Source organism: Cajanus cajan, chromosome 1, assembly GCF_000230855.2.
Source record: "Cajanus cajan strain Asha chromosome 1, NIPB_CcT2T_4, whole genome shotgun sequence".
NCBI lineage: Eukaryota > Viridiplantae > Streptophyta > Magnoliopsida > Fabales > Fabaceae > Cajanus > Cajanus cajan.
The window spans coordinates 18,561,598-18,583,762 of record NC_138517.1 but is presented as its reverse complement, the minus strand read 5'-3'; the positions used below and the strand labels follow the sequence as shown (position 1 = coordinate 18,583,762).

General features: G+C 33.5%; 1 protein-coding gene across 1 annotated transcript; it reads right to left on the bottom strand.

Moving 5' to 3' along the window:
- Positions 1-8,250: 8,250 nt before the first annotated feature.
- LOC145951624 (receptor-like protein EIX2) lies at positions 8,251-17,725 on the bottom strand. The gene is made up of 4 exons (XM_083063114.1): positions 17,515-17,725; positions 11,261-13,839; positions 8,961-9,067; positions 8,251-8,641 (listed from the first exon to the last, which is right to left on the bottom strand). Exons 1-4 carry the CDS (start codon positions 17,723-17,725, stop codon positions 8,251-8,253), a joined length of 3,288 nt encoding a protein of 1,095 aa, XP_082919240.1.
- Positions 17,726-22,165: the final 4,440 nt, after the last annotated feature.

Sequence of the window (22,165 nt, the reverse complement as noted above, 5' to 3'; positions counted from 1 at the left end):
CCGAATTTTCTACTATTATAATATTAATTATTAATTATTTTTATATTTATGAAAATTATTTTTTATAGCTATTTTAGTTATTAAAGGGTTTTTTGTAGAATATTGTAAAGGTTTGTAATAATTTAAAAAAAAATTATGAAAATTTTTATATAAAATTATGTTTTTTTTAGGCCCAGAACGGACTGTTCCAAAAAGTGGAACAGGTCGTTCCAAACGATGAAAGTGAACTCTTTTTGAAGGACCAGAACGGGCCGTTCCCAAATGGCGGAACGGGCCGTTCCCAAAGTGAAATAGGTCGTTCCAAGATGCTAAAATTGCCTAAAAAGTTTAGTTGGAAACGGGCCGTTCTAATGATGGTCAATATGTGTAAAAATGAATCACAGAACGGGCCGTTCTCATTTTGAGAACGGGCCATTTTGCTTTTTGAAAACTGGCCGTTCTGATTTTAGAACGGGCCATTCCAGTTGTAAATTTTGCCTATAACACATGGCTCCGGAACAGGCCGTTCCGGACTCAGTACGGGCCATTCTAAGTACCCCTGAATGCCTATAAATAGGAGGCAGGGGGTGAAAACATTATAACTGAGAAGGGTAAAATCCTAGAGAGAGAAAAAGAAAGAGAGAGAAAGAGAGAGAGAGAGAGAGAAAGAGAAAGAAAGAGAGAGAAAGAAAAAGAGGGAATCTAGAGGAAGAAAGTAACAAGGTCCTGCTCAAGTTTCAGCTCTTGCTTATCGAGGTAAGGGGGAGTGAGAAACCTCGCTCGGGGATGTGGGAATAATTGTTGGATAGTTTGATTGTCGGATTGACTCCCAATCCCTTGCATGTTGCATGCTTCTTGGAACATGCAAAGTATTAATGTGTTCTGTTTTACTTTCTATTTGCTCTACTTTGTTCCTTGTTGGAAGTAATAAATGAATATGTAATTAATGTTAAAAATAAATAAGTTTTAATATGAATAAAAATGTTCTCTATGGATTCCTGTGCGGACCTTATGAGGAATAATTATGACATGACTATGTGAAACATGCACAAATGACATGAGACATAAGAATGGACTATTGAGACAAGCTGTGATTATGGGAATATGAAAAATGATGACATGATGTACTAAATGAAATTCTGTAATAAGTTAAATGTTAAGTCAATGAAATAATGAATGTATGACATGCATCATATGCACATATAACTCTAGGTGTGCTGCTGAGGCCGCATACCAGTGATGTAACCAGGTGTATCTTAGGGTCACCAGTGATGTAACATGCTAACAAGGTGTACCTTAGGGTCACCCACGATGTAACATGCTAACAAGGTGTACCTTAGGGTCACCAGTGATGTAACAGGCTATGAGAAATGTGAAACTTCCGTATGGAACCACATGCATGCATTTATGAGTCGAGTCTATGACATCATTGCATGGTAAATGAGTGTATATGTGATATTGATTATGTATGTGTATTGTTTACATGTGACTTATATTTGTTGTGTGTGTGTGTGCTATTTAACTTTTATTTATGCACCTGAAACTGAGTGAGATGTTTCTCACTCCCTTGTTATTCTTGTATATGTTTAAATTATGTTGCAGGTGATCATCATCATAAGGATGTTGGTGATGAGGCTTAAGGCTTCAGTTGGGCATGCTTTGATAGGATGTGACATCGGGCATAGTTAGGCTTAGTTTGGGATATTATTATTTTAAAAGCCTTAGTTTTCTTTTAATTTGTAATTTTGAACGTTCTTGATAAAAGACCAAAATGTGCATCTTTGTCATATTATTTTTATTACATGATTTGGAAGTTATAAATTAATTCCTAACTAGGAGGCACTGCCACCTTTGTTGGAATTAATCTATATTTTTCTTTATATGATTTCTTGAGATTTGAAACTTACATGTTGACTTTTTATTATTTATGAGTTACGAATGTGAATCTTCTACCTTATGAAATTTGAGACAATTGTTTTATCCATGAAAGGTGTTGTCAACTATGAAAGATTTTTATTTACTCAAAAGGAAAAAAATTATTATTGTTTACGTTTATTGTGAATTAATGTTAAGGTAGAAGGTGTCACAAATACAAGTAGAATTTATCCGATCTACATCTACCAAAGATACAAACAAAAAACATTATAAATTTACTGAGAATCTTAGGGAACTCTCTTCCTCTACCCATTCTCTCTTGTGACTTTGCATACAAAAATTCTTTTTTTCCCCGTACCTTGTTGCGTTGATTAGAGCAATTCCAATAATGCAGTTTGAGATTAACCTTGAGTACCCCTCCTCAGAGCTCTATTCTTCTCTTCTCTTTTTCTCCTAACTCTTTAAAACACAATATGAGGCAAATATGATTAACTCTGTCTAATCTATTTCTTAAAATAATCCATTGGGTCGAGTCAACCCAATCCACTTCTCTTTTCCCTAAAATAGTTAGATAAATAAATAAAAATAATATTTTCCTATAATAATAAAAATAACTCTTTTCAAATATCATATAATAATATTATTATTATTATTATTATTATTATTTTTAAAAGACTAGTGTTACACCCACCGATGAGAAACAATATGCATCTAATAGTTATAGTTTTCTATTATTCTTAAACCAGTGAGATGGTGCTTCTATTTGTTTTACATAAAAGATATAATAATTTTAAAAACAGATATGTAATATATAGTTATCTAATTGAATTTTTTTTAATAATAGAAATATAATGTACATACAGTTATTTGATAAAAGTTTTATTAAAAATTAATAAAATGATTTCATTAAAAGTGAAGAACAGGAATAATTATATATTATTATAGATGAGCATTAAAAACTATCAGATGGACGACTAATGACGCATAGGATGTGGATTAGCCAATAAATTACGGTTGTCAGTTGACGATGAAAAATATTTTAAAATACTAGCTTGTGCATGAACCTTACATCTTTCTAATATAAGGTAGAATCTAAATTAGAAAAAAAAAAATGACAATCACCATAAGAACTGATTTTACCCGAGACTTTTATTTATATATGTATTTTATTTGAGATTCTTTTTTTTATTTTTTGGGACCAATTTACCTGAGACTCTTAAGAACCACCCTAATAAATAATTGTGTTTCGTTCTTCAATTTAATTTTTCATTAAAATAATAATTAAACAAGATCGTAAGCTACCAATTATTTAAACTTAATTTTATTTTATATTTAAAAAATTAAATTATTAAGGCTATTTTATTGGTTTACCGAAATGTACTATAACCCAAGGAAAAATTATTAAGGTTATTAAATTATTGGTTTTATGTAATATATAGTTATTTTTCTCTCTCAAAAATATTTATGAAAAAGTTTACTTTGTTTTCTTTTTCTCTCTCTGATGACTTTAGAGTTTAGACTCATTTAATATTCTACACTAGAAAGCATGTTATACATCCCTCGAAGCTACCCCAAAACACAAGCTGTGATGCATTAATACATTATTAACTTCACCCAAAGAACGATGGAGTTCATGCACAACCCATATGCAACAAGTCGTCGTCTTGGTTCACCATTAGGTCATCTTTTAATTCACAATATGTTTAGATGGAAGATTTTAATAAAATAATTTATTTCAAAAGTTTAAAATTTTAAAAAAAATCAAATTATTTTTTAAAAAACAAATCAAAATAATTAAAAAAATTTAAAAAAAATCCCAACAACAAAATTTCAAAAGAAATTTAAAAGAAACTTCTCTCACCCTCATACATTATTTGGGGAAAAACTATTCAGCTTCACCTTATTATTTTTCCACACTACTTGGACTAGTTGATGCCGACGGATATATTAGCTAATCACTGTCGGGTTTAAAATATGTAAACCAAATAATAGATAAATGAAGGATGTCAGACTAAAATATGTACTGATGCCACTAAACATAAGTTAATTGCAGTTTTATTATATATATTTTTCACTTTTTTTAATTTACCCTTTACAATTTTAAATTATTCATTAATGCAAATCATACGAAATTAGTCACATTAATTTTAAATTATTGCAGTATATTTTAAGAGAAAATAATTATAAAATTTACATAAAAATAATCATGATTATATACTAAAAAATAATGAATATTAGCGACAAAAAAATAGTACATTAGCATAATGAACAATTTTTACAATAATTTTTTCTTTTTAAAATATCATAAATACGAATTATAAAAATTATTATTTATTATGTTAATTTAAGAAATGTAATTAAACATAATTTTACATAAAAAAAAATTAATACTATTTTTTTGCAAATATTTTTAAAGTAAAATATTCAAAATTTCTAACCTAGAAAATTTTCATCTAAAATAATATTTTTATAAAATAAAATAATAATAAATCAATATTGTAAACTTTAATAACATATTAATACATTAATTATTAATTATTTCAATTTTAAAATAAAGTAATAAAGAAATTACAATAAAATATTAACCACGTTAATTTTAAATTATTACAGTTTTAAAATAAAAATAATTATAATTATATGCTAAAAATAATGAATATAAGCAAGAAAAAACAGCACATTAACAAAGTGAACAACTTATACAACCATTTTTTCTCTCTAAAATATCATAAATATAATTATAAAATTATTATTTAATATGTTAATATAAAAAATATAATTAAAAATAATTTTACATAAAAATATTAATATTTTATATAAATATTTTTAAAGTAAAATATTCAAAAAAAAAAATGTAACTCTAAAGATTTGCATCTGAAATAATATTCCTATAAAATAAAAATTTAATACATTGATATTGTAAATTGTAACACCTTAAAACATTAGTTACAATAATTATTAATTATTTCAATTTTAAAATCAATTTAAATAAAAATTATATAGAAAATATAAAATTAGTATATATAAAAGAAATAATTTCTGCTGCAAGTATTTTTCTCAAAAATTCATTAATTACATTAATTTTAAATTATGTTAGTTTAAAGTAAAAATAATTATATAATTATATAAAGAATAATTATGATTGTATGTTAAAAATAATGAATATTAACGGAAAAAAAAAGCACATTAGTAAAGTGAACAACTTTTGCAACAATTCTTTATCTTTAAAATATAAAAAATTAATTATAAAAATTTCTATTGCTAATGTATTATTATTATGAAAAATATGTTTTAGAAGGAAGAATCATATTAAGTAGTTAAATTGGTGTCAAGATATGTATATATTATTTTTTAATATTACTTTTTATTAATTCTTAATATTATTATATTTTATATATTATTGTTGTTAATTTTTATTTATAAAATTAATTAAATATCATTTCACCCAATTTATTAAAATAAATTAATTGTACAAAATGTTAGATTATTTTTGTAAATATTGTTTTCATGTGAAAATGGTAAATATTTGTGATAATAAACTTAATAATAATTAAAAGTATGTTACTTGTGAAAATAAATACATTAAACAATAAAATTATATATTTAACATACTTTCAAATCAATATAATTTAAACAATTTTCATTTATAGTTATGTTTGAAATTTGAGACAACAGTAAAGCTAGATACAAATGTCAATTAATGCTATGGTTTGATTTTTAGAAGAGCATGTGCAGTATCTATATGAAAATAAATATTAAGTTCAATGTTAAGGACGCTGTCATACAACTAGCAGCATCATTATTCAAAATAAAACACAAAAACTTCACATTTTAGATTTTATTAGTCGTGGCTTAAAAATAAATAAAAACACATTACATCAGAAATAGATTATACAACAAAAGATAATCAAATCTGCAAGTTTGTTGAAACAGCAATTTTACATATCTAACAATCCTTGAAGCTTTCATCCCAAATTGAAGCTAACCTGCTACAAACTCTAAATTTTGTAATATCATTCAGATTATATATATTAATCGTTATGGAGAAAAATTAAAGACTAAGTTTTAGAAGCAAATTAAATTAAACTGAAAATCTATACTAACCATTGGAGTACAAAAAAGTACGTTAGTGTAAGGATTAGAAGGTTTAAAAATTAGAGATGTCATCTGAAAACAAGAAAATTTCTCTAAACAGAACACCACCTATAAATCCTTTACAGCAACAAAAGTAATCATTTTTAGAAAAATAGCTACCATTTGCAAAGGCACGAAGTAAAGAAATTAACAAGGGAGTTGATGAAAGCAAAAAATGTACATGTTGGAATCAGCAATAGAATGACTAAAGAACGAAATAAGTAAATTCTAACTATCAAATTCATGCAAAGATGAACAATTGAAAATTATTCTCCCATTCCACATCAAAAGGAGTTAATGATTTATTTTTAACTAATAGAGGAGAGAAGTTAAGAGTATTATGTACCTGCTAGTGCTAGCTTTCCGACCATCTACAACACTTGGCTATATTCAGTTCAACTGTTACAAGTATAGAGTCTGTCACTCTGTTTAAGAACCTCAGATAAGCAATTCTCCATGGTTTCCAAAGTATTATTTGTGACACCCTCTACCCCAACATAATTACAATAGATATAAACCATATATATATAAATTCTTTCTTAGTCTAATATAAAATAATTATCTCAAGTATCATTGGGTAAAAGATGCACATTCATAATTTTCAACTGTAAGTATCAAATTGTCAAGAAATAATAAAATAAAGATTATAGATTAATCCCAGTAAAGGTGGCAGAGCCTCCTAGTTAGGAATTAACTTATAATCTTTTAGTAAAATTATAATATGACAAAAATACACACTTTCAACATAAATAACATAAAAATTACAAAAGAAAAATAATAATAATTTAACAATAAGTCTAGCTAATCCCGATGTCACATCCTATCAGAGCGAAACCCAAACAGAAGCTTAAGCTTCACCACCAACATCCTCAGCCTCATGCTAATTATCTGCATCATAATTTAAATATACACAAAAATGACAAGGGAGTGAGAAACTTCTCACTCAGTTGCAGATATAGAAATAAAAGTTAAATAGCACACACACACGCAATATAATTCACATATATAATCAATCTCACATATATGCTTATGTATAATGATTTTCTTGACTTGACTCACTAATGTATGCATGTGGCGCCATACGGAAGTTGCAGAATTCATCACTGGTGACCCGAAGGCACACCTATACAATTGTCGGTGACCCTAAGGTACACCTATCATTGGTGTTCATACACCTCGTTAGCATATCGTGGGTGACCCAAAGGTACACCTTGTTAGTCGTGGGTATGCGGCCTCAGCGGCACACCTGGAGTAATATGTGCATATGATGCATGTCATACATTCACAGACTCAACCTTTAGCATGTTACACATATCATATTCATATTTCATAATTAAGAATTATTTCAATAATCCAATTTAATAGTCCAATAGTCCAACAGTCCAAACAGTCCAACAGTCCAAACAGTCCAAAGGTTGCTTAGGTATCATATTTTTCAATAATAATATATTAAGATCTTTTAAGTAAAGTAGGAAGCTTAAAAGGTAATATAAGATAATAAGGAGGCTCAGCCTTCCATTTAAATAATAGATTACAAATTTATAAATACTTAGGAGGCTTAGCCTTCCATTCAAATAACAGATTCTAATATGTAAATAAATAAGATATAAAACAAAACACATCAATAATACATATTCAAAGAAATAAACAACAGGCAAGGGATCGGGAGCCAATCCAACAAACAGACTATTTAACAATTATTTCTACACCCCCAAGCAAGGTTTCCCACTCCCCCCCTTACTTGGATAAATAGGAATTTGGGCAGAATCTCCTCTCTTTCTCCTTAAACCGGAACCGGAACTAGAGCAGAACCTTCTCTATTCTCCTCCTCTTTTCACAACCTAGGCAGAACCTTCTCTCTTATTTTCTCTTTCTATCTCTCTAGAATTCCTTCTCTCTAAACTTTTCTTCTCTCTAGTTATGAATTTTCAAAATCCTTAGGTCCCTATTTATAGAAATTTTGAAGTTACTATGCACTATGCACTATTCATTAAAATAATAATATAATTACTATTCATGAATAGTAAAATACTATTCATCCAAATAATTTGAGTTTTGACGTAAGTGCTTACGTTTTTTTCAAAATTACTATTCATATGAATAGTAAAATACTATTCATAAATACGTATTCGTATATAGTAAAATACGTATACATAAATAGTAAAAATATGTATACATAAATAGTAAAATACATAAATAAAATACTTATTCACATAATAAATACATAAAAAAAATATTTCTTTTCATTAAATAAAATTTGGGATGTTACATTATTGGCCCTAATAATCCCCAAAAGCCTGCAAAGAATCCTAACCCCAAACTCATGTATAATGCTTCATTGAAAACTGAATTATCTTCTTCACCATGAACTGCTGGTTCTTCAGGCTTTGCTGCTGTTTTGTCTCCAGGGCAGCTTTTGTTGAGTGGTTCACCACAAAGCTCAAGATTTCCTTCAAAACTAGAGGCCTCAAATGTTTCCAGATGTCCTTCCCATGGGATTCTTCCACTGAGATCATTGTTTGACAAGTCTAACACACCAAGGCTATCAATTTTGGAAAGAGTAAATGGAATTTTGCCAGAGAATTTGTTTCCTGATAAGTCTAGAAATTCTAGCCAACTTAAATTCCCGATCTCGGTAGGAATTTCTCCATCTAATCTGTTTCTTGATAAATTCAAAGAAACCAATCCAAATAAATATCCAATCTCTTTTGGTATTGCACCCGTTAAAGCATTACTCGAGAGATCAATGCTTTTTAAAAATATCTCGGGATTCCAAAACATATATGTAGGGCCCGCTAGTCCACCCGTTCCTCCACCATAGTATGATATTGTCCGCTTTGGGCCCAAGCCCGCACGGTTTTGTTTTTGGGCTCCTTCCCAAAAGGCCTCATACTATGTGGAATGGTAGACACTTATAAACTAGCCAATGTTCCTTCATTTTACTGATGTGGGACTTGGGATGAATCCCAACAAACCTCCCCTCAGACCAAGGACCACATGTCTCATGATCTCCTCTCCTCAAGCGATAATCCGTCACCATGTCACCATCTTGTACCGCCGTTAACTCTACGGGACACGCCGCCTGAACACCACAATATCAGGAAGACTTTCGACACAAGGCACCAAGTTCGAATCTCCATCGCGAGGCACAACACTGAGGGTCTTCCCGCATCAAACCCAGACGAACCGTTGGCTCTGATACCACTTGTAGGGCCCGATAGTCCACCCGTTCCTCCACCATAGTATGATATTGTCCGCTTTGGGCCCAAGCCCGCACGGTTTTTGTTTTTGGGCTCCTTCCCAAAAGGCCTCATACTATGTGGAATGGTGGACACTTATAAACTAGCCAATGTTCCTTCATTTTACCGATGTGGGACTTGGGATGAATCCCAACAAACCTCCCCTCAGACCAAGGACCACATGTCTCGTGATCTCCTCCCCTCAAGCGATAATCCGTCACCATGTCACCATCTTGTACCGCCGTTAACTCTACGGGACACGCCGCCTGAACACCACAATATCAGGAAGACTTTCGACACAAGGCACCAAGTTCGAATCTCCATCGCGAGGCACAACACTGAGGGTCTTCCCGCATCAAACCCAGACGAACCGTTGGCTCTGATACCACTTGTAGGGCCCGCTAGTCCACCCGTTCCTCCACCATAGTATGATATTGTCCGCTTTGGGCCCAAGCCCGCACGGTTTTTGTTTTTGGGCTCCTTCCCAAAAGGCCTCATACTATGTGGAATGGTGGACACTTATAAACTAGCCAATGTTCCTTCATTTTACCGATGTGGGACTTGGGATGAATCCCAACAAACCTCCCCTCAGACCAAGGACCACATGTCTCGTGATCTCCTCCCCTCAAGCGATAATCCGTCACCATGTCACCATCTTGTACCGCCGTTAACTCTACGGGACACGCCGCCTGAACACCACAATATCAGGAAGACTTTCGACACAAGGCACCAAGTTCGAATCTCCATCGCGAGGCACAACACTGAGGGTCTTCCCGCATCAAACCCAGACGAACCGTTGGCTCTGATACCACTTGTAGGGCCCGCTAGTCCACCCGTTCCTCCACCATAGTATGATATTGTCCGCTTTGGGCCCAAGCCCGCACGGTTTTGTTTTTGGGCTCCTTCCCAAAAGGCCTCATACTATGTGGAATGGTAGACACTTATAAACTAGCCAATGTTCCTTCATTTTACCGATGTGGGACTTGGGATGAATCCCAACAAACCTCCCCTCAGACCAAGGACCACATGTCTCGTGATCTCCTCCCCTCAAGCGATAATCCGTCACCATCTTGTACCGCCGTTAACTCTACGGGACACGCCGCCTGAACACCACAATATCAGGAAGACTTTCTGATATTGTGGTGTTCAGGCGGCGTGTCCCGTAGAGTTAACGGCGGTACAAGATGGTGACGGATTATCGCTTGAGGGGAGGAGATCACGAGACATGTGGTCCTTGGTCTGAGGGGAGGTTTGTTGGGATTCATCCCAAGTCCCACATCGGTAAAATGAAGGAACATTGGCTAGTTTATAAGTGTCTACCATTCTAGATGCAAGCACATTCAATTAAGATATCATTTCATTAGAGAATTGATAAATGATGAAGAATTATCTCTGCTGAAGATTTCAGGATCAGAAAATCCAGCAGATATGCTAACTAAGACTGTTACAACTGACAAACTGAGGCTCTGCATTACCTCAGCTGGTCTTCAGGGATAATTGAAGATAAAGAAAGCTGCACTAGGCGAAGGAGCATATGAACTCGATGCTTACAAGGAAGCTAACTAGAACTCAGACTCCAAGTGGGAGAATTGTTAAGTGTGTAGTCTAAGTTCTAAAATTGAAGTAGTCCCACATTGTTTAGTTTAACTTACTTATTAAGTCCCACATCACTTAGTTTGTAATGCTTGCCTCTTCCTTATGCTATATATATAGAGGCACCTTGTAAGGTTTAAGACACACCAAAAACAAATACTCTTAGTATTGTTTATTTCTCTCTTCTATCCTTTTATTCTCTCTTTTAATGCCAGTTGCCTAACAATATAATCGTGACTTTTCCACGTGAATAACACGTTAGAGTCGTAAATAGAATAATATGTCTCTATAGGTGTTATTTTTCGACCCTTTACAATTTCACTTCTTGTTATTTCCCTCTCCACCATTGCAGTAAAATTCCCCAGACATGTAGGAATTCCTCCCGACAAATTATTCCTTGAAAGGTCCAAGAAATGAATTTGGCTCAAATAACATAGGTTTACAGGAACACTTTTGAAGAAGCGATTTACTCTCAAACTCAAGATTTTCAATTCTTGAAGATTTTCTCCTATCCACAAGGGTATTGGACCAAACAAAAAGTTTTCACTCACATCTAATATGACTAAATCAGTGCATATCTTCAATGTGAATGGTAGGCCTCCGGTTAAGTTGTTGTTTCGTAAGACCAAAGCATGCAAATTAACAAGAGTACCCATGGACTTTGGAATCTTCCCTGACAATTTATTATTGCTTAAATCAAGATATGCTAATGAATTTTTTAGATGTTTCCAACAGTTGGGCAATTGTCCCGTTATTTGATTATTTGATAAATCCAAAGTATGCATTTTTGTGGTTGCGCTTTTCATGCACAAGAATGTATTGAAATTCGAAATCTTATTTTCGGAAAGATCCAATGCATGAGCTTGTGATAAAAAAGTTGGAATATCACCTTTAAGTTTATTTGATCCTAGAATTATAAATGCTTCATCAGCAAGCTTGATTCTCAAATTTGGAATTGTACCTTTGAGACTGTTGCAAGACATATTCAGCTCACTTATAGACTGTAACTTGCTCCAAAACCATTTTGGTATAAAGTCATCAATCCCTGCATCAGAAATATCTAGAAAGCTTAACTTTCTTTGAGTGTGGAGCCAACTTGGGAATCTAGGACCCAACTTGCAAGAAGCTAGCCCCAAAACATATAATTGGAAAGGTGGAACCCAGGTTGTGTCAAACTTTACAGACAATGAGCTATCTGTTAAGTCTAACTCATGCAATTTAGACAAATTTGTTAGATGCAATTCATTGATATCACCCTCGAAGTGATTCCCCCCCAAGTGAAGAGACTCCAGCTCATTAAGCAATCCAATGCTTTTTGGTATTTCTCCAGTAAACTGGTTAATGGAAAGATCTAACATCCTCAAAGATGTAAAAGTTGAAAGATTAGGTAGCTTTCCAGTAATTTGGTTATAAGATAGATCAAGAGTCTGAAATACATGTCTATTGCACTGTGAAGAATTTTGAATGATGTTAGAAATTTCTCCACTCAAGTTGTTCTTTTTTAGGAATAATTTCTGCAATGTGAATATATTCCAAAGAGAAGCTGGAATCTCACCTTGTAGTTTGTTAGATTCAAGGACAAGAACTTCAAGAGACTTCATTACTTTCCCAAATCCATCTGGAATGAGACCTTCTAACAAGTTTTCGTGAAGGTAAAGGCTATGAAGATTGGTGGTTAAGTTGAAAATCCAGTGAAATACAGACAATGACTTTAATAGATTACCGGAGAGATCAAGGGTGATAAGAGATGAGAAATCCTCCTTAATGGAAGCAGATGGCACAAGAAAACTTTCATCGGTAAGACCGCAGCTCCTTAGATAAAGTTCTTGTAGTTTGGAGCTGAAGTTGAAATTTCCTTCAAATATTAACGATGTCAGATTATTATAAGAGAGGTCAATCGTCAACATAGAAGGAAAGCTTAAATAGTGAAGAGACGATAAAACAATATTATTATGAGACAGATAAAGCTCTTGGAGATTAAGGCTGTGGTTGAACAACAACTGAAATGTTGATGATGTGAGCATATTATAAGAGAGATCAAGGATGGAAAGAGAAGTGGAAAAGTTGGAATGAGAAGGAAATAAAGATGAAATATTATCATCAGAAAGACTACAACTAGATAGCCTCAACTCTCTTAAGTTTGGAATAAGCTTACTAATAATTTCTATCCATTGACGAGAGGACCGAAGATTAGGCAATGAACTTAGGTCTAGAGTTGTTAATGAAGAGAGAGAAGACAACCACTTTGTATCGGTGATTTTAAGCTTAACACTGCCAACAAGCTTAAGAGTATGCAAGATAGGAAGATCCCCAACATGGAAAGGGATTGTTCCAGAAAGTGAAGTTATGGAAAGATCAAGATACCTCAAATGTGAGAGATTTCCAAGTTGATAAGGGATTTCTCCAGAGATATGATAATTTTCAGACAGATCTAGATGTTGTAAACTTGTAAGCTGTCCTAATAGAGAAGGGATTGTTCCATCAAGTTCATTGTATCGAAGATCAAGATACTCCAACTTGGAGAGATTTCCAAGCTCATAAGGAATTCTCCCAGCAAAATTATTGTTACTTAGATCAAGAAACTCCAACTTTGAGAGATTTACCAATTCATAAGAAATGCTCCCGCCAAATGCAGCAGATGAGAGATTGAGATATCTTAAGTTGGTGAACGAGCCAATGAGTTTAGGGATGTAACTCCCTGAAAATACGTTATAGCTGAGATCTAATTGTTGAATATTTTGCAAGTCAATCAATGAAGTGAAGTTGATTGCACCTATCAAATATTGTGTATCAGAACCAGGAAGATGAAGGATGTGTACATGACCTGTTGCATTGTTGCATTGAATGCCTCTCCATTTGCAACAATCTCTATTATTGTCATCCTCCCTCCATGTAGACAGCATGCCATACTCATCTAGGATGCCATGTTTGAAGTTGAGGAGTGCTTGTCTCTCCTTCTCTATGCATTTCACATTTGAGCTCTGTGATGGTGAGATGAATCCAAGAATGGATACCTGAGACACTAACACAGCAAGCAAGATTTTAAGAAAGTAAGTGCCCATTGCAATATTTTAGAAATGAAATTTTTTGAAAACAACAATCAATTGCTGAGAATTCTGAGTTGCGATGTGTGAAAACAGAGCACCAGGCTTTATATAACTTGCACACCTTATTTTCTACTCCCTTTGTCTCCATCAACTATTCCAAACCTAGCTAGCAAACATGAAGAAAGTTTCAACCATAAAGTTATTTAAATGTAAAGAAAATTAAAGGGAACTCCTTAAGCGAAAACGAGACATTATGTTGTTTTTAATTATAAAAAATATAAATTTATTTTTAAATGTATTTATTGCTAAAAAAAATTATGCTTTTAATTTATTAGTAATTTTCTGTGAAATTGAATGTATTTATTAATTTTTTTTCTTAATTTATAATTATAATTTCATTAATATAACTATTACTTAGATCACTTAATTTTATAGTATAATACAATTTTAAATTATAACGTTATTAATTATTACTAACTAATTTAAATTGTTATGAAAAGTTAGAATAATATGTTGAATCAGTATTTATACATTTACTCATATTTTAACAATATTTTATTATACCACATTGATTAGCATTGCCGGCATAATGTCTATACTTTACAAGTGTTAGTTTGTACGTCCTTTGTCTTCATATTAACTACTAAGTAAGCAAGAAAGTTTCAAAAGATAGAATTATTTTTATGTAATGAGTTGATGGGCTTATTTCGATGATAGAAAAAATGAAATGATGGCTGTTTTTGATTGGATTTGGCTCGGTGTCCAAACGAGGTTGCTATTTATACAAGTCGGTTCAATATCCAATCACTGTGTTTTTTTAATTTATTTTTATTGGTAGAGAAAAATTATAATAAGGTTCGAACATATAAGACGTTAAGCATATTAGTAATTTTATTAATTATATATTTTTTCATACATATGTACATTTCGAATGCCATATTTGATTTCAATATCTTTTTAATAATAATTTCTTGAAAACGTAAGCAATGTTTTTGTAGATTTGATCGGATCATCACTTGAGCTTCAAACATAATTGAGTCAATTAAGTCTATCTTTCATTTGAATATTTAAATCATTATTTAGTAGAATTTCTCTTATTACATATGATTTTTTATGTGAATTTTGTATTAAAATTTATAGTAAATATTATTATTACGAATTTTTTTACCAAATTTTATATGTAGATAATATCTTTGTGAATAATATATTTTTGTGAATTTTAAAATTCGCAATAAATTTTATGTAAAAAATATTCACAGGAAAGTTTTCTGCAAAAATAATTTACAGAAAAGTTTCCTGCAAATTTTTTTGCAATAAATTCTATAGAAATATTTTTTACGAAAAAAAATCAAAAAAATTACTACAAATTCTATTTCACAATGAATTCATTCGAAACATTTGTTTTCACGCCTCCAACATGTGATATTGTTTGTGAGGAATTTCGTTTATGAGTTCTTTTTGTTTAAACTAGCAAAGTCATTTTTCAATTCAGGTATGTGTGACTAAACCTCTTGTAAGAGTAGAGGCAGAAGCGATTATATTAGAACTGTTGTGCACCAGGTGGTTACCACACATATATACATGTCTCCACATTGGTGAGATATTGTCCGCTTTGGGCCATTTTCCCTCACGATTTTGCTTTTAGACATTATCCAAAAGGCCTCTCAACTAATGGAGACAATCATGTGTATATAAACCCATGTCCATCCTCTTGCTTGAATGATGTGGGACTTTGCTTGCATCTCAACAAGAACAATTTTCTATCTTAACAGATCCCAACTTCAGAACATTCATCGATAGTTATAAAAAAATAGTTTTCATGCATGTAAACATTCAAATAAACTGAGTGAATGACATATATATTGGCAATACCAATCATCATCCAATTCACATAATTGTCGAGTTACAATACATAAAAATCTTAAGAAAACAAACTGAGACTAAGCTATGCTAAACTAACACAATCCTAGAAAAAGAAGAGAAATGTGGCCAAGAAGTCATATGCGCAAGCAATCACTAGTGGAAAATCGGTCTTTTACGTTAGCGTTTTCTCGTGGATTATAAAAATATACAGCGTAAAAAATACACAGTGGCATTTTTGAAATTAATCTAAACTTTTTTACGTCAGACCAAAGGGGCTAAGACATAAAAACTAAAATCTATGTCAGCTATGAAGTACAGTCTGACGTAGATTTCAATTTTTATGTCAGACCCCTTTTGCCCGATGTAAAAAAGTTATTTTATTGCCCCCAACACCTTTGTCTTTTTCGTGTGCATAAGTGTTTTTTCATTGTTTTCCTCTAGGGTTTCTATCTAGCGATTTCCGGCAAAGGTGGTGTGATTTCCGTCGGGCCTTTGCGTGTTTTAAGGTCACGGTGAGCAGCGACAACAATGGTGATCCGTGAAGACAACGACGGCGAAACCCATTTTTGATTATGAACCTATCTCTCCAATTGGGTTGAAACATTTAGGCGTTTTCATGGATCAAGGTTAGTGCTTTCATGCGTGTATTGATCTTTCTGTGTAAAAATGTTATTTTATTCCTGCACGCAAGTGTTTTGACACTGTTTTCCTCTCCAGCAATTTCTGGCGACAGTGGTGCGAGACCTTTGGGCATTTTTCCGTTCACGATACACGACAACAAGACCCATTCTTTATTTTGGACCTATCTCTCTGATTGGATTGAAGCATTTGGGTATTTTTTGGACGTTTTCACGGATAGAGGTTATTTTTTTGTTTATCTGTCAACCATTTTACGTCGAACCTGGAGGATGTCTGACGTAATTTTATGCGCGTCGGCTAAAACACCCGACGTAAATTTACGTCTCCCGCATTGACGTTGGACTTTTTTCCGACATAAAAAGTCCAAAATAACAAACATAAAATGTCTTTTTTGTACTAGTGAATGAGTGCTTGTGAAAGTACAAGTATGATCTTCTGACCCCTTGAAGAGAGTTTGCTTTGTCTATTTATAGAATCCTTATGGGAACAGTTAATTCTATACATGTTTAATGTGGTATGCACAACCGTTCCCCACTACGCCACTTAAATAACTTCTTCAACAACTTTTAACCTTTGATAACCAACCCCTTTTTACTAGTCGATCCTTGCATATTCTTCGAGAATATTTGATCTGCTTATGTAAGTAACTTCTCTAGACCAATTCTAACTACTAGTAAACCTTTATCATTCTTCGCCCCTTGAGTATGTCAATGAGAATTCTCTCAAAATCTTTATCTTTAAGAACCCATTATTCATGGAATTTTGTAGTGTAACTCAGCCTCTGTTTGATTCGAGTAATTATCATGTCTTTAATAGCATCTCACAACCGCATATTTTTCAATTACCCCCAATAGATGACCATAGGGAACTTTTGTTTCGAGGAGCATGGAAGGGAGAACTAAAGTTTCCTACTTGACTTCTCATTCATTTTCGACAAAACCCTAGCTATTATGATCATTAAATATGTTTACCGTTACTTTTGAACTGAATCTCTGTCATTAATCACCTTTATGATTTTGACAGCATGTGATCACAACTTTTTATGTATTGGCAGATGATTTGAAAAATCGGCCCACTCTGTCTAGGCCCACTTACCCCTTTTCACTGTTTAAATTCCCCTCAGAGCCTAGGGTAAAATTTACTTTTACCGTTTCTTGAGCAAAGTTCCCTTCCTTCTCCGAGCTTTCTTATTTCTTTCTTACTTCTTGCCATGGCTTTCTCCACCGCTTCTACTTCAGCCACTACTTCTAGGCTTTCTCTGATTTTGGTTTTTGCTTCTTCTACCCAATGACTTCCTCTTCTTATGGAAAACACTGCCAGTTCTGTTCTAGAAGGGGGTAGCAACCCTTTTGTACCCATTCCTGGCATGGAAGAAGGGAGCATCAAGATTTACTGCCTCTTCTGCTCAAGATGGTTCTCCCCATGCTTTCTTAGGTCCTTTCTCTGGCCAGAATAAGAATAAATATGTTAATACTCTATTCCTCGATGATGACGCTTCTTTACCTTTTATCTATTCTCCTAAGATTGATCTTTCTCTCTTTACTGATACCACCAAAATATTTAGAGCTTTTCCCCAACCAAGGATAGGCATGTTGAGTCAGATGTAGCAATTTCCAACAAGGTTTTGAATGAGACAAATATAATACATGTTGTTATTACTAAAAAGTGTGTTAGTGTTTCAGAAAAACTTAAGTACAGGAAAAATGAAGGTTAGAACATGTGCAACTTCCTACACTAGAACAAGACAAAAGTGGGTTGAGCATCAGATGAAATCCATATAAACCCAGATGAAGAATAGTTAAGGCAAAGCATAGCTTAAGGATTAGACGGAGCAAAGACAAATGATAAATGGAATACAAATGTGTGTCAAACGATAACAAACTTCAGACGAGGGTATGTCAAGACAACCTAAAGCGCAAGAAATTAGACGAACCTTTGGTCAAAGAACAGAAGAAAATCAACTATGCATCAAACGAAGGACAACATAGACCGAAAAGTATTCCAGAAGGAAACTAAGTCTGTCCATCTAAAATATTGACCAAACCATAAATAAAGTCAAAGCATCAACGACAAATGCTTAGACGAATGTCAAGACTTGAGACGCATAGGACTAATAGACGCAGACGAAAACTACCATACAAGCAATTGAGAAATCATGTCTCCCAGGATAATTCAGGCATTGTCTACGATCATAAAAGCTCTCAACATGATTGTGCGAGTAAAAGAAGAATAGAAGAAAGAGAAAATCAAGCACAAAAGTAAAAGTATGCATGTGTTAGAAAAAGTACATTACTTTTTCAAATAAGGACAATGTTCTACAGCTACGCGACTGGAAAAAGATAAAAAGGTTCCTAGGTCTCTACTAAATTCAGACACTGCTGCTAACAAAGCAAAGAAGACTTCGCGCAATGTCTATAAATAGGAAGCAACATTTAATGCAAGATCTTGAGCATTAAATGAAAGATCAAACTAGTCATGAACGACTACATCCGCTTAAACAGACACTTGCAACAGGAAAATTTTGCAAGACTATATATATATGTCACAAATTTGAACCTGGAAAGGTTGGCTTTTGGTTGAGACTAGCTCAAGCTAGACAAAGAGTGATTACTAGCCCATGAAGTAATGAAACCAGAGATAGAGCTTTTAGAGTCAAATGTACCTTGATGTAATTATCTTTGTAGACTAAGGTGTTCTAAGTGTAACATAGGAACATGTACCTTAGTGAGTGTAGAAAATATTTGTATCCTCTCTAAGAGAGTAAACCAAACACTCAAACCAAAACTATCATTTGTAATTTGTAAAGCTTGAAGAGGCTAGGCAAAGAATACTTGTAAAAGCCTGGAGAGGCTTGTCAAAGAATACACACTACGAGCCAGAAGTTGCTAATTAAAGAATACTAGTGCTAGTGAGTGAAGTTAGAGAGCCAAGAGTTGGTCGAGAATACTCACTGAGAGCCTGAAGAGGCTGAGCAAAGAATACTAGTGCTATTAGCCAACCAGGAGTGGTTAAGAATACTCGGGACTAGGAGTGGTCGAGAATACTCACTACGATCCTGAAGAGGTTGATTAAAGAATACTAACGTCGACGAGTGAAGTTGACAGGTCAGAGTGATCGATAATACTCTACAAACCAAAAGTGGTGATAATACTTGTGCATTATTGAATATCTAGTGGAACCCTTCAATTGAAGGAGACTAGACGTAGCTTAATTTGAGCGAACCAATATAAAAACCCTTGCACTATCTACTTATCTTTCAGACGAAATTCTATTTACTAGTTAAAACATATTGAAAACTTCGTCCATCAAGTATTCTTAAATGAAGCTATCTTGAGACGAAAAACATGCTTGTTTAATTCATTATCTAAAGTAGCAGTACTTTTTCTTAAGAAACAATTTTAGTTTGAGAAATATTTTTCATGTGCAGACAATAAACCTTCAGACGAAATGTTCCTTGTTGAACAAATTCTGCACAGCTTTTAAGAACTCAAAATAGTATTTTTATTGGACGAAGAAGGCTCTCTTGCGAAAAGATTTTATAATACCTCCGTTCACAAACACACATATTCAACCCCCCCTTCTATGTGTATTTCCCGCTAGCTTGAAGGCACATTCAATGGCTTGAGCGTGTTGAAGGTTCTATGAAATCTATTTGGGTGGATGCTGGTATGTTTGACCTTGTTCAGTTAGCCAAGTCTAATTTGCATATTTTTGACTCGCAAATGTTACTATCTGCCATTTTCTTCTGGAATAGGGAAACCCGAGCTTTCGAATTCTCTTGTGGTTTTGTATGCCCCACTCTATTGGATATTGTTGCTATTATGAGGCTGAAACCTATAGGGTATCGCTATCACCCTAATGCTTTCGAGGAAGAAATTTCATCCAAAGATATTTCGATTGTGTGGGACAATAAAACTTACTTGGCGTTCATCAATGCTCATCATGGTCAACTAGATGAGCTTGTGTTTGACTTGGAACATATTGTCTTTCTTCTTTATTGGCAGTCAGCTTGCGTTTTCTGCACTCCTTCCCTCCAAGTACCAAAATATTATTATATTCTTGCTCAATCTTTACATTTAAGAAAGAGGGTCTGCTTGAGTAAATTGTTATTGGCCTCCTTTTACCCTTGTCTTGATGAAGCTTCAGAGATCTTATTTTGAGAGACTGGCCCTAGGAATCTTTCAGGACCTCTTTGGTTGCTTCATTTATGGCTCAATGCCATTTTCAAGCCAAAACTTAAACTGACCCCTCTTTAGTCTTCCATTACTTATACCCTCGAGGGGGCTAGGTTAGCTACTTTAACACCTCGAAAGAGATCTATTGACAAATTTTCTAGGTATGTGCAGACCATACTTTGTTTTGAGGAATTTTCTAAAGATCTAGCCCCTTTCATTCACCCTAACTTAGTAGGTCCTGCATGGTTGCAAAATAATAACCATGTTGGTTGCATTTCTTGAGAGATGACAGATATCTGGTTTGGATTCTTGTCATGGGACATTATCTTCTCGGGAATGAAACAGAAAGATGTACGTGTCTACCCATACCAACCATAACTTTTTGCAAGGTAATTTGTACTATGTCAAATGAAACAGAAAGATGTACGTTCTCCTTCTTTCCTTGTATCGAAGTGTTTCCCTGTTTGGTGGTTAAAATATTACATTGATAAGGGTTTCTCATTCGAGGACTTCCTTCGACGTCTGATCAACTCTCCTTTCCCATGCAGGGTCATAAGATTTCAGGTACTTACAAGAATCGCAATATTATTTACCAATTCAAGCAATATTTTAAAGTTTGTTATCGACCCAATAACTCGCCTCACACAATTTTTGATGCCTCTGTATCTTTGACGAAAATGGTGCGAAAGAACATGCTTACAAATAAAGTCATTAACATTCAAGGAGGAACTACTTTTGAAAAAAATTTCCCTAAAAACCTTCCCCCTCTTCCAAATGCTCTTTTTGGTCTAGTAAAATATTTATCCTACCCTCCTTGGGTGAAGACCCTCGATCCCTGTTACTTGGAACATAAAAGCATCCCTATGAAGAATCGAGTTACTTATCCTAGATGTTTTGTGCACAATTTTCCCAAGTATAAATGGTGGCCACTTTGTTGGGTTGATAGAATAGTTGTGCCCTTGGGTAAAAGTTTTTTCTTTTGATGATTCTTTAATTTGTTTTGCTTACCCCTTTTTCTTTAGTTTTGAGTTCTAATTTCAAGTCGATTTTAGCGGCTATCGCTCAACGAGTTCCACAATATCCAGATGATAGCCAACAATGGGAGAGTGAGGATGATGCAGGACAAGAGACCTCACTCAGATAAAAAAAATTAAAGACTGCTTCTGATAAAGTCTCAATTCGTTCCAAGGTAGTTCCTCTCCTTTTTGTTGTTCTATTTTCTTTCCCACTGTTTCTCACTCACCCCTTTTTATTTTCAGGACTTCGATCCCTCTAAGAAAAAGAAGGCAAAACAATTCACTCCTTTCCACCTCAAATTCACAAGCTTCCCACTAAAATCCTAAACCAAAAAAATTCACATATTCCATGCAAAAGACTCAGAACTGAAATAAAACCCATATACAACTCAAACCATAAAAAGGTCAACATGCAAGTATCAAAACTTAAGAAATCACCAACAGTTTAGTCTTTCATCAAGAACACTGATCAAAACTCTAATTCTCAACATACAACCTCTTTGCATTCAATCTCTATAGTTATAGATTTCAAAAATTCCATTAACCATAGACTATTAATACCTTCGACAAATCAATGTCTCAACCAAATCCAAGGTCCCAATAGTTTC